We start from the raw sequence: 17,235 nt of genomic DNA, 5'->3' as shown, positions 1-17,235 counted from the left end.
ATTGTGATTGATTTCATGTAGTCACAATAAATAATAATGAATATATTTTCTGTGTATCAGAATATAAAGAGGAACAAGCGCTGTCTCACATTTCTCTCTCATTGTGGTTGAAGTATTTGCTTGGGTATTGCCAGAACAAGTTTCAAATAGAGTGCTCATCTCTGATAATGAAAGGTATAACTCATAAACCATGAGCAATTGGTAAGGACTAACATACAGAGTGGTAGGGTGTACTAATTTATTTGCAAAGATATAAATGCTGCTGTAGGATACCTCTTTGAATAAGGTTCTTAAATTGAGTCCTTAAGTGTTTGCACCCATATTCACTTTCTGTGAAGCTGACTACCTCTTCTCTACATTCCAAAATTACCTGTCCTAGGCATCCTAGGAGACATTCTACCTCTCATTCATTAAAGGTACCTTAGTAGACCTCAGTCCACAGTGTCGTCGATGTCCTGATTGCACCATGCAGGCGACATCCTTAGCCAAGCTGGTGATACGACCTGTGCCAGGATGCAAAAGTGCTATATTAAACATAAGCTCCAACAGTTGTGCTGACAATAGCTTTATAATATTTTACAAGAACTGTATGGAAAATAATGCTAAAGTGGTTATAACTTTTTGATTGACTAATCTAGACTGTTCATATTACACATGTTGTTGTGATTATTCATGCATGCAAACCATTATCACAATTTAAAACAATGAATTTTTGCCACAATTGGAGTCAATCTTTTAATTTGCCCTGGAAAAAGTCAAGTTCACTGCTATACTATAACAAATTATTCACATCCACATGTACCAGTTCCCATCTACATCTACATCTGCATCTAGATGTTCTGAATTACTTCATTCTCTTTGGAGCCTGCTCTTCAGTTGATCATACAGATAGAAATCAAAGACTGTTGGATTAGGGCTCTAAGTTAGTTGGGTATCAATGGACTGTAACAATTTACTGATCATATGATTTGTTGCCAAAGAGGTTTTTTGTCACTCATTGTCACAATGAGCACAATATGCTTTGAGATTATTTTATCGCACCTTTCTCTTTTTGGTTTGTTGAAGCTACTGGAGTGCTTTAGTGTATTGCATGATATTGATATGCCTGCATTCTAGAAAATGTAGAGTAATGGTGTTCTTGTAATCCCCCTTCCCCCCAAAATAGTTGATCACTTCTTGTACTGCTTGTTGGCTCTCAGAAGATGAAGAAGATACACCAAATACAATAATAACGCAGAGGACTCACATTTGGGAGGATAGCATTTCAGATTTCTGTCTGGTCATCCTTATTCAAGTTTTGCATGATTTCCTTAAATTGCTTAAGGCAAATGCTGGGATGGTTCTTTTGAAAAGGACACAGCCCATTGCCATCCCCATATTCCCCAATCCAAGGTTGTGCTGTGTCCCTAATGCTCCAACCACTGGCAGGAGATTAAACGCTAATCTTCTTTCCTTCTTGAAGTAGAGATTTAGATTCATTATACTGTGTGCAGCTTCAGAATTAAATCACTTCCAATGTCATATGGAGTGAGAGTGCCGGTTGGTTAATGACAGTTCTGTTAGACTGAGATGTTCAGCTAATGTCCAGCCTATATCCACTGGTTGCTTACTGCCTTTGAATGCTTCATGCAGACTTTGCACAATTTTCTTTGTGAGTTTATGTCTACAGTTTAATATGCAACCAACTCGCAGATTAAAACACATGAGTCCATGTGAATTATGAATTGTAACATCCAATCACTAACAATTCATGTCAGTGGTGAGACTCGATGGTCTTCCACTGTGGTGGTTGTCTTGAATACTGGTTTCTTCTTGATCCCTCTGTGCACATTGCTCTTGTCGGTGATGTCATTTTTTGTGCACATTTTGTAGTCTTTTATGGGTCTCAACAGCCTGCTCCCATCTACCAAGAACTTGCTAACACTGTGTGGCTTTGACTGACAATCCTTTCTTTATTTGCCAGGAGAAAAAACCTGAAATACCTGTATTGAATATGGCAAACCAATTTCATATCCGACTACATCAGTTGATAAAAAAGTTATGACCCCTTTAGCGTTAGTTTTGGTGCAACACCTATACCTTTCACCTGGATCCAAAGACTGACAATTCTTTATCTAAAAACTTATTGCTCAATAAATATTATGGACAGACAGAAAGGAGGAGAGAAACAAGAAAAGAAGAGTTAGTGAAAAGAACATTAAAATGAATGAAAGATACAAAGTTCCAGTGGTCCATAATATAAGAGATCCACAACTCAGTGGGAACGTGAATAATATGTAAAATCTGAGTCTTTCATATTAGTAACAAATACAACGCAGTTACACGTCATATGCAGTGCAGCAAGAACTGTATTAAGGGTTTAATGGCTGAGTTTCACTTCATTAGTAATAATTATACTTCCACAGTGTGAAACCTCTAGTTTTTTAGAACAAACCTCACTCTATGATAGTAAGTGAAACTATAATTAATATCCATTCTTCTCTGATTATTTCTGCATATTAAGTATGCAATGTTTCCTTTAGCTGTAATAATGCTTATCCATTTCTCATGGTATTAAAAAAAATCATTATGCCTCACATGTAATAAGACACAAGAATTTTAATTGTGTTAGACATGACGATTAGTTTATTTCATAATGAATTATTTTAATTTCAACTATTAAAATTAGTCTGTTATTTTATTTCACAGTGAATCATCTCTTATATCAACAAATATAGTTATAATGTTAGGTCATGTTGCTGTTGCACTTAAGGATACCCCAAAGACAACAGAAACAATCCTGCAGTTCTTCCAGCAACGATTCTGTCGTGTTCCATCAACTCTCGACAACCTCATTGTAGACCAACTTGGATGCATGATTATCTCTAAATGCGAGGTATGTTATGTGCAGAATATACACACAGCTGGTTTTATTAATGATGTGATAATCAATAGTGTTGTTCATTTCTTAGATAAACATGTTTCATGTGTTTTCAGTCTGATGACTGATCATTTATTTACATCATTTCTTAATATTTTCTCTTTACCATTTGTAGTCTCAAGTATCTGAAGAAATCATGAAAATGTTTACAACAATAACTGTGGAAGCAAGCAATGCTGCATACAGTTCCTCAACTGATGACAGGAAATGTCAGTATAGGTAAGTTGTCATATGTTGATGGATTTCAAAGACTGGAAGTGGTGTGTATTCTACTTACAATAATATAATGAACTGTATCTTGCATCTAGATTATTTTATCACTTTTTTCTTTCAAAGTTCTTCAGAAGTATCTTGTATTGAAAGGTTGCAGAGTTAATAGTTACTGAATACAGTTTGTGAAGACTATATAGCAACATTCAGTTGGTTAGTATCATGGTTCCCAGTCTGTGCACACCAGTACCGCATGGAACAATAAATGAGTGTAGCAAGTTTGATTCTGAGATTTGAGAAGTTGTGTAGTGAAAGAGGTCATCCATTCCATTAATTATACTCCTGATTAATTTGTTCATTGAATTACTCAGTCATGACTGGTCTGGAAGTGACTGCCTTGAGTTCAGAGAAACATTCCATGTCATGAACTTGAAGCTGATTTTTCCTGAGGATTAATATTTGTTTGTTAGCATCTGTTACCAAATGACACTCTCCTTGCATTAAGAGAATAAATGACTTTGAATAATCAGTGATGTTGACCAGAAAATATTTTGTTACTGCTCAACTTACCATGAACTCAGTTTTATCCCTAATGACCACCTTCAGTCCACCTAGCGTACTTATCGGTATTGTGGCTGGTGCTGTGGTGACGTTCCAGTGACTGTCTCTGCAGCTCATAATAATGTAATGGCATATTAAGCACTTTGTATGGGTGGGGTTTTTTTTTTTTTTTTTTTTTTTTTTTTTTTTTTTTTTTTTTTTTTTTTTTTTTTTTTTGACAAGAATGTGTATGCAACAGTAAACCAAATGCAGAGTGTAATTTTGTTTCATTACAGGTAATACTGTCAGCAAACTGCTTGGTGTCTCACAAGTCGACTGCTTTGTTCAAGTGGCGTCTGCCTGTAGCCTTCATTTTCGTGTTCCTCCTCATCCCTCAGCTGCACTCATCACCATGCTCAGTGCACTAGGCAGGAGTACAGCTGAAGCACTGTTTTTCCAGGCCTGTGTTAAGGACTCTAAAACCAGAAAAGTTTGGCAACCACCCATTTAGTGCAATAATAATATAAGGGGCATTCAAAAAGAGACGAGCCGGAGGTGTAATTACAGAAACCAGTACCTGTATGTTAAGAGATATTGACCCTGGCTGTTGAGACACTTGTCCCTCTGTGACGCAAGGCAGTGAATTGCTGTACTGTTAAATTCCCAGGGCTGCGATGTTAACCAGTTCCGCATGTACAACTGGACGTTGTTGTCCGAGGTGAATTGTTTGCCCCTCAGAGACTTTTTAAGGGGACCGAAAATGGTGTAATCACAGGGAGAGAGGTCCAGACTGTATAGAGGGTCACTGAGAACCTCCCATTTGAATTTCTGCAGGTGTGCCGTGACTGTGTTGGCCATATGAGGCTTTGCATTGTCATGGAGCAGAATGACCCCATGAGTGAGATTGCCGGGTCATTTTGATTTGATCGCTAGGCAAAGGGTGGTCAAGGTTTGCGAGTAATGCTGGGCATTCACTGTTGTCCTGTGCTGTAGGGAGTGAATCAGAAGGGGGCATCTTGGTCAAAGAAGGAAAGGCTCTGAGCGGCAAATTGTTCACCTCAGATGACGACATCCAGCTGTACGTGCGGAACTTGATAACATTGCAGCACAGAGAATTTTATGAGACAGCCATTCACCTCCATGCGTAACAGCCGGACAAGTGTCTCAACAACCAGTGTCAGTACTTCTAACATACAGGTACTGGTTTCTGTAATTATGCCTCTGGCTCGTTTCTCTTTGAATGCCTCTTACACTTTCAAATGAGAATGTTGTATTTGAGTTCATGGTCAGGTAAAAGCAAGCTTATGAACCTCTCCCAGTTTCTACACCTGCCTCCAATTTTGCTCTCACCCCACAACCCCCACTCCACTCGGACACAGACACACAAAATACAGAAAAGCTCATAGACAATGGTATTACTCAGGAATTAAAGGTGCCTCACCAGTAATTTCCCACGTCTAATTTTATTTCTATTTTTCTATAATAAAAGCAAATTCTCTGTGAAATATATATGGTGACATGAGAAAATTTGCCTGATTTATCGGTACTTGAAAGTATCACACGTGAGGTGCTAACCCTCCTCCCCCCCACACACACACACACACAGAGAGAGAGAGAGAGAGAGAGAGAGAGAGAGACACAAACAAACAAACTAACTCTTTAAGAGACACTGTAGCCCCTCCCTCACCCGCCCCCTTCTCTATCTCTCTCTCTCCCTCTCCCTCTCCCTCTCCCTCTCCCTCTCTCTCTCTCTCTCTCTCTCTCTCTCTCTCTCTCTCTCTGTGAAATGTAGGTTCATCATGAATAATCATTTCCATCAGATACATCTTTGATAACTTTGTGATTCTGGTTAGCAATATCAACATAAGAAAAGCTGTCATGGCAATTCAAATTTCTTACGCAGCAGCTTTCACTACCCAGACTGTGCTGCAACTGTAACTGGGCAGCAGATAGAATTCATAAATTATTCCCACTTCTCATTACCAGTGCAACTACTATGAACTTTATTAGCAGACTCTTTTATCTCCACCTGGTAGGTAAAAAATGATAATTATGACAGACACTTTTTTTCATTCTATTGTGCTGCTTCTGTATTCCCTATAGTGTCACTGTGATCTAATTGTATTTTTTTTTATGAACTGTGAATGACAGTATCAGTTTAAAGGTGTTCAATGACACTGTCAACAGCACCCTATGAACTGCGTCACAAGTCACATTGGGAGCTACTTCTTTCAAGCTAACACCAGTTTCTGTATTTAGACATGTTTCAGCAGCTGTTGTGAATGCCTTAGCCAATATAGCAGCAAACATGCAGGGGGAATCAGCAATGAATGACCTTTTGGGGAGACTTCTGGAGCTGTTTGTGCAGCTTGGACTTGAGGGGAAGAGAGCCTCAGAGAAAGCTCCTGCCGCACAGAAGGTACTGTTAGCCAAAGTACTATAATTGTCCTTATGTTAAGAAAAAATATTTTTATTAGAATTCCAGTAAAATTTTCAAATAATACTTTTCTCTGGTACCAGTTCTAGATGTGTCATTTTCAATATTTTTAACACAAATCTGAAATACCATGACGTGTAAGTAAGTGTTGCTAAGGAGAAAGATAGTGTCCCATAGACTCGTTGAACACATTATTGATAATTTGGAAATATGATTAATGATATCAAAAGGAAAATTCTCTCAAGAAAAATGTAAAGTTATGAGACAGAATTGCTGATCAGTACTTACTTTCAGAAGGCAAAATTACAGTACATCAGATGGACAGACATGAAAGTACATACACTATCCTCCTATTCAGAACAAAGAAATCTCTGTTTCCCGTTGTCCTGGGGTCTGAGTGACCTGCCCTTCCTTTTTGATCTGCCCCAGCCTTAACACTCTCCCCTGCCTGAGGAAGGAACTATTAGTTCAGAAAACTAGGATAATATGATGTACTTTCACATGTAATTTTCACCTCTTGAAGTAAGTGCTGGCAAGCAATTCTACCTCATAAGTTCATAGAAATATGCTTTAATATTGATACAGAAAGTGATGATGGCTCAAGACATCTTTCAAGTCTGTGACATAGTGGCTGGAGAAGTTTAGTCGCCACATGGTGTAGCCATGCGGTCTAAGGTGCTTTGCCGTGGTTCGTGCGGCTCCCCCCCTCAAAGGTTAGAGTCCTCCCTCGGGCATGGGTGTGTGTGTTGTCCTTAGTGTAAGTTGGTTTAAGTTAGATTAAGTGGTGTGTAAGCCTAGGGACTGATGACCTCAGCAGTTTGGTCCCATAGGAACTAAAGAAACAGGCATGTGCACTATATTCTTCAAGTTAAGACAACAATTTTCATGCTGATTTGCCATATCATTTCAAGAATTACAAGAACATGTCAGTGCTCTATCTGTGTATCAGTGCTTAAACAACTACAGCTCCAGAACTGAAGATGGATACTCCATTTATAGTGTACTGCCTCACTCCTCTAACCCAAAGTTCCATCTAGTAACCATTGACTTTAAAATTGCAAGTGGTATTGGAGATTTCAGAAACTAATGGAATAGGTATGAAAAACAGTGCTTGTATTTTTAGTCATCTCTAATCAGCCACACCTAAATGTTAAGTAACATTAGTTATATGCTAATACTGTGTTTTGCTGTGAAACCTGTTCATTTATTTTTAAAAAAGTTATCCAGAATATTCTGTATATGCAATGGAACCAAAACTTTCCATGTAAACCATAGGGTGAAAAAGATGAAACAACTTAAAGATAGATCAAAAAATTATAGTTTACAGTAAAACATACAATGAGTTGCAACACCCAAAAGAACAGGGAAAAAGTGTACAAAACTTACCTTCCTTGTCTTGTAGGATAAAAAAAGAGGAAGAAGGGGAAAGGACAAGAGAACTTAACACGTTGTTTGAATACTAAAAAGACTCATAAATTTTTGTTTGCTTATTTCTTGATATCATTTTGTCAATTAAGTTCATTTCAGTGGCTAATACTGTTGATCATTACACAGAATCTCTTCAATGTTTGTGTTACAGGCTTCAAGTAGTGCTGGCAATCTTGGTGTACTTATTCCAGTTATTGCAATGCTCATGCGCCGCTTGCCTCCAATACGTCATCCAAAACCTAGACTACACAAACTGTTCAGAGATTTTTGGTTATATTGCGTAGTAATGGGATTTACAGCATCTGATTCAAGTAAGGTTTTTATTTCCGTTTTACTTCTTGAAAATTCTTATGTTCATTTTATGTTGCATTTATCATGAGAAAGTCATTAAACATATTGAAGTGAAATTCTGTGTGTGTTTATTTTGTTGTGTTGTTATAGGGTTGTGGCCGTCTGATTGGTATGATGGTGTTAAAGTAATTGCTGTAAAGTCACCATATCTTGTCTCTCAGACTTCATCACGTTCTGAAATGCGAGAATTACAATATACAGCTGCTGTTCGCAATGATAGTGTATCACTTGTGAGTAACTGTAATCACCAACATAATTATGCTTATTTTTGTGCATATTATTTTATTATTGTTAATTGTTTCATTATTTTTTCTCCTGCAGCTCTCTCTCTCTCTCTCTCTCTCTCTCTGTGTTGAGAAATACTGGAGATGAGAGTGTATAAAAATATTAAACAGAAAACTTATTGCATCAGATCGTATACATGAATACAACACAATGTTTTGAAATTATTTAGATATTATCTGTATATGTTGCAGAATGAACTTCAGGATCTCAAGAACCAGATACTGATCCTCCTAGAACATCCACCAGACATTGCAGCTTATGTAAAAGCACTGTCATTTGCTCAAACTACATATCTATTGTCTGTATACTGGCTTGAAATAATGAGGTAAATTTTGTTTTAAGCCCAAGAATAAGATTGTATTATTACTTTCAGCCTTTTTGCACAGGCTATAAAAGGATTTATAATTGTTGCTGTTGATATTTTTAATTTTTTTCTTCACAGAGTTGAGAATTCAAATGAACCTAGTTTGCAACCAATCCTGGAGTACCTGAGCGATTCAGCATTACAAAAAGACAAATCAGGAATGTGGTCTTGTGTATGCAGGTGCCGTATAATTTAATGTCATGCTTTATAAAGGGAAGCACGTGTATCACTACACATTATATAAATGTTGGTACTGTATGTACATAGAAACGAGATTGGTAAAATATTTGCCGATAATGCTGCTCAGTGCAGAACATGGCAGCTCTGAATGACACACAATACATTTAATAAAGTTACACGCCACCTATTCTCAGATCAGTTCAGATGACCTGGTTGATGGGTATTTTTTTAACTGTGTCATTATTGTTCTTATGTAGCATAATGCCAAAATCCCCATCATTTGATGAAGGAGAAGGAAATGAGAGATAGTCACTTTGGTAGTTATACTCTATGTAATTTGCTGCCCTTTTGGGCATGATTATTCCTACATGTATATAAAAAAAATTCAATGTGATTCGAGAGGAAACTTTCCATTTAATTTCTTAATAATTATTTCATAAAATTTAGTGAAAAATAAATGATGAAAAATGTATTTTAATGCATTATTATTATTATTATTATTATTATTATTATTCATATAATGGTACACTAATCTATCCACAGCGTTGGTGACCGGGTATTTGCTAAATTTGTGGATGTGATGTCAAATAAACCAAAGGATGAAGCTCGTGAAAGAGAATTAGAGAACCACGCCCAATATCTTCTTGTAAATTTCAATCATATTCACAAACAGATAAGAAGAGTTTCTGACAAATATCTTTCTGGCCTTGTTGACAGGTAAAGTGATATTGAAACTAAATCTCAGTTTTCAGGAAGTGGTATTATATGAACAATTATGTTGCATATTTATTTTTCTGTTTCTCAATCTACATATAAGTAACTAAACTCATTTTGCTCTTGTCTCTGCAGTTCAGTTTCATCATTAAACTGTTTTGCTTGTCACAACAGTAATTATAACAGTAGTAACAATAATTATACTAAGAAGAAATTGTACATGAAAAATGTAGTCCTCAGTGACAATAAGTGAATTTACTGTGACTGCCCTTCCGTCTATTGCACCCCTCATTCTGTCCACCTTATTCCCGTTCTTTCAGCCATAACATAGATTAACATTAGCTAACAGCAGTAGCAACAAACTGTAGTGAGTAAATTTAGTTTGTTACATTGGCTGAAGTTATCAAAATTTAAATTGTTTTTGTCAATGACATAACTGTTATACATCAGTTAATACAAATATAATTCTTTGGGAGACATGCTTTAAAATATTCATCATGCTTTTAAAGGACGTGGGTGGTAAAATTTAGGAATTGATTTGAAGATTGTGAAATCAGATTGACATGTTAAAAAAATGCTACTGGGATAGAAGTGTTAGTACCATTTCAGCTATTAGAAATGATAATTGTGATTACTGTAATTTGCAAATGCATTGATTTCTGCCAGAATAAAAAAGGAAAAAGGGCAGCTGAACTGTGAAGAGAGTAAAAGATCACCACAAGGCCATGTCAGCCTATAGAAAGATCAGAATAACTTTAGGGAAAATTAAATGTGTCAGCATTAATTAAGAGAGTGAAAGAAATTACACTGTTAAGCACAGAGGAGATAGCAGGTGGGTGGAAAGTGTACATTGAGGACATCTAGCAGAGGGGGGAACTGTCTGTTGGCATGATAGAAGAAGAAATCTGTGGCGGTTTAGAGGACATAGAGGAACCAGTATTAGAGTCAGAGTTTGGTAGAGCTTTGAAAGATGTATGATCAAATGAGGCAGAAGGGGTAGATAAAATTTCTAAAGGTATTGGGAATGTGGCAGCAAAATGATTATTCAAGTTAGAGTGTAGGCTGAAGACTTACCATCTGAGTTTCAGGTGAGTATCATCTACACAGTGCCAAAGATATCAATGGAAGAAAATTGCGAGAACTGTCACATTGCCCAAGCAAATGTAAAAGCTTCAGACAGGCAGCTACCAGCTCATTGCTCTATGGTGACTTTCTCCTTTCACGTGCTAATCATCTTCACTATACTTGGTCCTCTCAGCTGTTGATAAATAGACAGTCACACTATTCTTTCATAACATCTAGTGTCAAGCTTCATTTTTAATTTAAATATTTTAAATATGAAAGTAGGAAAAGGAAATAATGCTTCAACAACTGATCTATTACAATAGTTTCTTATTAATTTAACAAGCAGACTTTACTTTCTCCATATGATGTCCATGTTATTGATATATTCTTTGCATTTACAGATTCCCACACTTACTATGGAATTGCCGCGTGCTGTGGTCAATGCTAGATATTTTGCAAGTTTTATCTTTTTCACTTGAACTTGATCCTAATAAAGAGACTCCAACAGTTCACATACCAGGAATGCCATATACGTTACTACTTATGGATACTTTAGAGGCAAGGGAGGTTAGTACAGAAGTCTTAAATTATATCCTGGTTGCATCAGTAAGTATGTGGTGATAAATAAATCTTTTGTTGGATAAATTACTGATAAATTATTAAAAGTGTACATGTAAATAATAAAATTATGTTTGGTGATGTGTTTAATTTCTGTAGGCAGTTAAGTAATTGATAAAGCTGGTAATTAGATATAAAAACACTTTTCTTTCACCGAGCAAGATGGTGCAGTGGTTAACACACTGGACTCAGGTTCAGGAGGATGATGGTTCAAACCTGCATCCGGCCGTCCTGATTTAGGCTTTCCATGATTTCCCTAAATCACTTAAGGCAAATGCTAGGATGGTTCCTTTGAAAGGGCATGATCGTTTTCCTTCCTTATCCTTCAATCATCTGATGGGATTGGTGACCTCACTGTTTGGTCCATTTCCCCCAACCAACCAACCTACCTACCTACCTACCTACCTACCTACCTACCTTTGTTCCTCCATGATAGATAACCAAACATGTTTATCAGGAATGCCTTTCGTACAAGAGTTGTGATGAAACTTACCTTTCATCTAAACAAAATGAAGTGGTATGGTAATAAGACACTGCACTTGTTTATGTGAGGATGGCAGTTACAATCCCTGTCTGGCCACTGAATTGTAATATCCTTTCCCATTCTTCTTCAATTTGAATTTCTGCTCCATTTGTAATGACCTCATCGCAAATGGGATGTAAAACTCCAATCTTTGTTCCTTCATCCATCTAGAAAAATTGTCTAGCCACAAAAAATGAAGCTTTTTACAGCACTGGCATGAAAAATACATAGCTTCAAGTGTGACAATTGATTGCTATGATAAGCAGGTGTGCAATAACTCGGTGTTTTATGCAGGATGGCAGTTAAGTAATGTCCACCTGGGCATTGCCTCTGGTAGGGTGAAAAAATGTTGGCAAATAAAAAATGCAAAAGTTTCCTTAGAATACTCTAATTAATTACCATTCTTCATTTATTGACTTGGTCACCAATTGTTAAGTGCTGGAGATGCCGCATGTCTTGGCATTCAGCATCCACATGGCTCCAATGAGGCTATGCAAATGCCATCATCTTAATGAACAGGAATCAGACTGCAAATAGCACATTACCAACATCGCCAGCATTGTCTGTTGTTGAAGATGTGCCACTACTGTCAACAAGATGAGTTCCAGTAAACAATCTGGATGCTCAGGTAAACTGTGAGGTTCCTGTCAAAGCCAGAAGGGTTCTCAGCCTCATAAAATAAATCTCTGTGGCAGCAACAATCATATCCACCACAAGTGGACAAGAAACTCTCTAGGTCATCAATCAGTTGCCATGAACAGCCACAACTTGTCCCTAAGGATATGTGCAGAGATGCAGCTGAATCAGGACACTGGTTAACTCAGTATTGTTGTTGGAGTCGTGCAGTGCTCCAGCCATCTTTGAATGCATAGTGGGCAACATGTTTCAACATCTTAAATGAGTGGTGTGTTTTTGCTACCTGGATGATATTTTAATTTTCTTGAATATATTTAAAGAGCCTCTAAGTTGCTTGAAGACTGTGCTGAAATGTGTCCAGGACACAGAACTAGATCTGAATTCCAGAAAGTGCAATTTTTTCACCAAAGAAACAAAAAGCTCAGGCCACATAGTTAACTGAAACAGTGAATCTGTCCTGATGTCGAAAAAGTAACTGCCATAACAGATTTTCCAACTTCTTGGCACAGTATGATCTGACAGGTTTCCTTGGAATATGCTCCTACTACCAATGTATGGCTACACTCCATACAAATACTTTCAGAAACAACTTCCTGACACTTAAATCTATACTCGATGTTAACAAATTCCTCTTCTTCAGAAACGCTTTCCTTGCCTTTGCCAGTCTACATTTTATATCCTCTCTACTTCAACCATCATCAGTTATTTTGCACCCCAAATAGCAAAACTCCTTTACTACTTTAAGTGTCTCATTCTGGAGGTAAAATAGTCCCCCATTCGGATCTCTGGGCGGGGACTATTCAGGAGGACGTCGTTATCAGGAGAAAGAAAACTGGTGTTCTACGGATTGGAGTGAGGAATGTCAGATCCCTTAATCAGGCTGGTAGGTTAGAAAATTTAAAAAGAGAAATGGATGGGTTAAAGTTAGATGTAGTGGGAATTAGTGAAGTTCGGTGGCAGGAGGAACAAGACTTTTGATCAGGTGAATACAGGGTTCTAAATACAAAATCAAATAGGGGTAATGCAGGAGTAGGATTAATAATAAATAAAAAAAAATAGGAGTGCGGGTAAGCTACTACAAACAGCATAGTGAACGCATTATTGTGGCCAAGATAGACACGAAGCCCACGCCTACTACAGCAGTACAAGTTTATATGCCAACTAGCTCTGCAGATGATGATGAAATTGATGAAATGTATGATGAGATAAAAGAAATTATTCAGGTAGTGAAGGGAGACGAAAATTTAATAGTCATAGGTGACTGGAATTCGAGAGTAGGAAAAGGGAGAGAAGGAAACATAGTAGGTGAATATGGATTGGGGGTAAGAAATGAAAGAGGAAGCCATCTGGTAGAATTTTGCATAGAGCATAAATTAATCATAGCTAACACTTGGTTCAAGAATCATGAAGGAAGGTTGTATACATAGAAGAACCCTGGAGATACTAAAAGGTATCAGATTATATAATGGTAAGACAGAAATTTAGGAACCAGGTTTTAAATTGTAAGACATTTCCAGGGGCAGATGTGGACTCTGACCACAGTCTATTGGTTATGAACTGTAGATTAAAACTGAAGAAACTGCAAAAAGGTGAGAATTTAAGGAGATGGGACCTGGGTAAACTGACTAAACCAGAGGTTGTACAGAGTTTCAGGGAGAGCATAAGGGAACAATTGACAAGAATGGGGAAAATAAATACAGTAGAAGAAGAATGGGTAGCTCTGAGGGATGAAGTAGTGAAGGCAGCAACAATCAAGTAGGTAAAAAGATGAGGGCTGGTAGAAATCCTTGGGTAACAAAAGAAATATTTAATTTAATTGATGGAAGGAGAAAATATAAAAATTCAGTAAATGAAGCAGGCAAAAAGGAATACAAATGTCTCAAAAATGAGATCGACAGGAAGTGAAAAACTGCTAAGCTAGAGGACAAATGTAAGGATGTAGAGGGTTATCTCACTAGGGGTAAGATAGGTAGTGCCTACAGGAAAATTAAAGAGACATTTGGAGAGAAGAGAACCACTTGTATGAATATCAAGAGCTCAGATGGAAACCCAGTTCTAAGCTAAGAAGGGAAAGCAGAAAGGTGGAAGGAGTATATAGAGGGTCTATATAAGGGCGATGTACTTGAGGACAATATTATGGAAATGGAAGAGGATGTAGATAAAGATGAAATGGGAGATACGATACTGCGTTAAGAGTTTGACAGAGCACTGAAAGACCTGAGTCGAAAGAAGGCCACGGGAGTAGACAACATTCCATTAGAACTACTGACGGCCTTGGAAGAGCCAGTCCTGACAAAAGTCTACCATCTGGTGAGCAAGATGTATGAGACAGGCGAAATACCCTCAGACTTCAAGAAGAATATAATAATTCCAATCCCAAAGAAAGCAGGTGTTGACAGATGTGAAAATTACCGAACTATCAGCTTAATAAGCCACAGCTGCAAAATACTAACGTGAATTCTTTACAGACGAATGGAAAAATTGGTGGAAATCGACCTCTGGGAAGATCAGTAGGGATTCCGTACAAATGTTGTAACACGTGAGGCAATACTGACCTTACGCCGTATCTTAGAAGAAAGATTAAGGAAAGGCAAACGTATGTTTCTAGCATTTGTAGACGTAGAGAAAACTTTTGACAGTGTTGACTGGAATACTCTCTTTCAAATTCTAAAGGTGGCAGGGGTAAAATACAGGGAGCGAAAGGCTATTTTCAATTTGTACAGAAACCAGATGGCAGTTATTATAAGAGTCGAGGGGCATGAAAGGGAAGCAGTGGTTGGGAAGGGAGTGAGACAGGGTTGTAGCCTCTCCCCAATGTTATTCAATCTGTATATTGAGCAATCAGTAAAGGAAACAAAAGAAAAATTCAGTGTTGGTATTAAAATCCATGGAGAAGAAATAAAAACTTTGAGGTTCACCGATGACATTGTAATTCTGTCAGAGACAGCAAAGGACTTGGAAGAGCAGTTGAACAGAATGGACAGTGTCTTGAAAGGAGGCTATAAGATGAACATCAACAAAAGCAAAACAAGGATCATGGAATTTAGTCAAATTAAGTCAGGTGATGCTGATGGAATTAGATTAGGAAATGAGACACTTAAAGTAGTAAAGGAGTTTTGCTAGTTGGGGAGCAAAATAACTGGTGATGGTCGAAGTAGAGAGGATATAAAATGTAGACTGGCAATGGCAAGGAAAGCGTTTCTGAAGAAGAGGAATTTGTTAACATTGAGTATAGATTTAAGTGTCAGGAAGTCGTTTCTGAAAGTATTTGTATGGAGTGTAGCCATGTATAGAAGTGAAACATGGATGATAAATAGTTTGGACAGGAAGAGAATAGAAGCTTTCGAAATGTGGTGCTACAGAAGAATGCTGAAGATTAGATGGGTAGATCACGTAACTAATGAGGAGGTATTGAATAGAATAGGGGAAAAGAGGAGTTTGTGGCACAACTTGACAAGAAGAAGGGACTGGTTGGTATGGCATGTTCTGAGGCATCTAGGGATCACAAATTTAGCATTGGAGGGCAGTGTGGAGGGTAAAAATCATAGAGGGAGACCAAGAGATGAATACATTAAGCTGATTCAGAATGATGTAAGTTGCAGTAAGTACTGGGAGATGAAGAAGTTTGCACAGGATAGGGTAGCATGGAGAGCTGCATCAAACCAGTCTCAGGACTGAAGACCACAACAACAACAAGCAACATATCACAAAGGTTTTCTTTCGCAAGGCACGGCAACTACAAGAACTACTGCAGGGAAATGCCAGATTTTATTGGCACAAGTGCGAGAATGATCTTTCTGTATCGTTAAGGATGTGCTGACATTTTCACCAGTAATGGCACATTTTGACGAGAATGCCAGGATGGAATTACACACAGACACTAATGGTTTTGCCATAGGTGCAACTTTTATACATATCTTGCATGCACTGAAAGAATAATTGCTTGGGCCTAGTGTTCTCTAAGTCTGTGAAGGATTTCTATAAGACTGAGAAAGAGCGCCTTGCATTTATTTGGACATTCAATAAATTGGAATTGATATCCTTGGGAGGTTTCCGAAGTCAACAAATAGGAATAAATAGATAGTAGTGAGTGTTACCTAACTCATCCAGTACACTTTTACCAAGGCTCCATAAATCACTTAATTTCTTTAGAAGAAATAATTTTGAAACATGGGGCACCATATTTAATGATCTCTTGTCTGGAAAGTGTTTCAGTCAAGACTGGTAGCAGAAGTAAATTCACAATGCAAAATTGTTCACTCTATGGCAACTGCCTTACAATCCATGGCCAAATGACCTCACATAATGCTTTTAATAATACATTGGGTAGTATGTCCTCAATGCTTGTTGCCTTCAGACAGACTTGCTGGAGTGTGATGCTCCACAAAAGTTAGACAATACAGATTTCACATCATTTTTTCTGAACCTCAGTCCGTTTCAAAGTGATGATACTAAGTGTGATTATGTCAAACAGCTAATCACTTGAACCAAAGAAGCCCTAGAAAGCTGGCACACTTGTGGATGTGGGATTACCAGGATTAAAATCATGAGCTTTAAAAAAGATGCCAAATACCAGTCTGTAAGCCGCAAACTAGATAAAATTGTGGTGTCACCGCCAGACACCACACTTGCTAGGTGGTAGCCTTTAAATCGGCTGTGGTCCTTTAGTATACGTCGGACCCGCGTGTCGCCACTATCAGTGATTGCAGACTGAGCGCCGCCACACGGCAGGTCTAGAGTCACTTCCTAGCACTCGCCCCAGTTGTACAGCCGACTTTGCTAGTGATGGTTCACTGACAAAATACGCTCTCATTTGCCGAGACGATAGTTAGCATAGCCTTCAGCTACGGCATTTGCTATGACCTAGCAAGGCGCCATCACCAGTTACTATTGATGCTGTAAAACATGTACTGTCAAGAGCGATGTTCACCATTTATGGATTAAAGTTAAGTATTCCACAGCTA

The 17,235-nt window shown here is 37.8% G+C and overlaps 1 protein-coding gene across 2 annotated transcripts in view; it reads left to right on the top strand.

The window, feature by feature from the left end:
* The window catches only part of LOC126100298 (phosphatidylinositol 4-kinase alpha), a 198,853-nt gene that overhangs the window by 96,787 nt on the left and 84,831 nt on the right, over positions 1-17,235 (top strand). For both annotated transcript variants that reach the window (XM_049910906.1, XM_049910905.1), the window contains 9 exons: positions 2,689-2,875; positions 3,036-3,139; positions 5,930-6,089; positions 7,687-7,846; positions 7,977-8,116; positions 8,363-8,496; positions 8,614-8,715; positions 9,259-9,432; positions 10,896-11,061. In XM_049910906.1, the coding sequence (XP_049766863.1) occupies positions 2,689-2,875; positions 3,036-3,139; positions 5,930-6,089; positions 7,687-7,846; positions 7,977-8,116; positions 8,363-8,496; positions 8,614-8,715; positions 9,259-9,432; positions 10,896-11,061 (1,327 nt within the window). The remainder of the gene's footprint in view (positions 1-2,688; positions 2,876-3,035; positions 3,140-5,929; positions 6,090-7,686; positions 7,847-7,976; positions 8,117-8,362; positions 8,497-8,613; positions 8,716-9,258; positions 9,433-10,895; positions 11,062-17,235) is intronic.

Source organism: Schistocerca cancellata, chromosome 9 (assembly GCF_023864275.1).
Source record: "Schistocerca cancellata isolate TAMUIC-IGC-003103 chromosome 9, iqSchCanc2.1, whole genome shotgun sequence".
Taxonomy (NCBI): Eukaryota; Metazoa; Arthropoda; class Insecta; order Orthoptera; family Acrididae; genus Schistocerca; species Schistocerca cancellata.
Note: the sequence above shows the minus strand (reverse complement) of the source record. Positions and strands in the feature narration are given on the sequence as shown.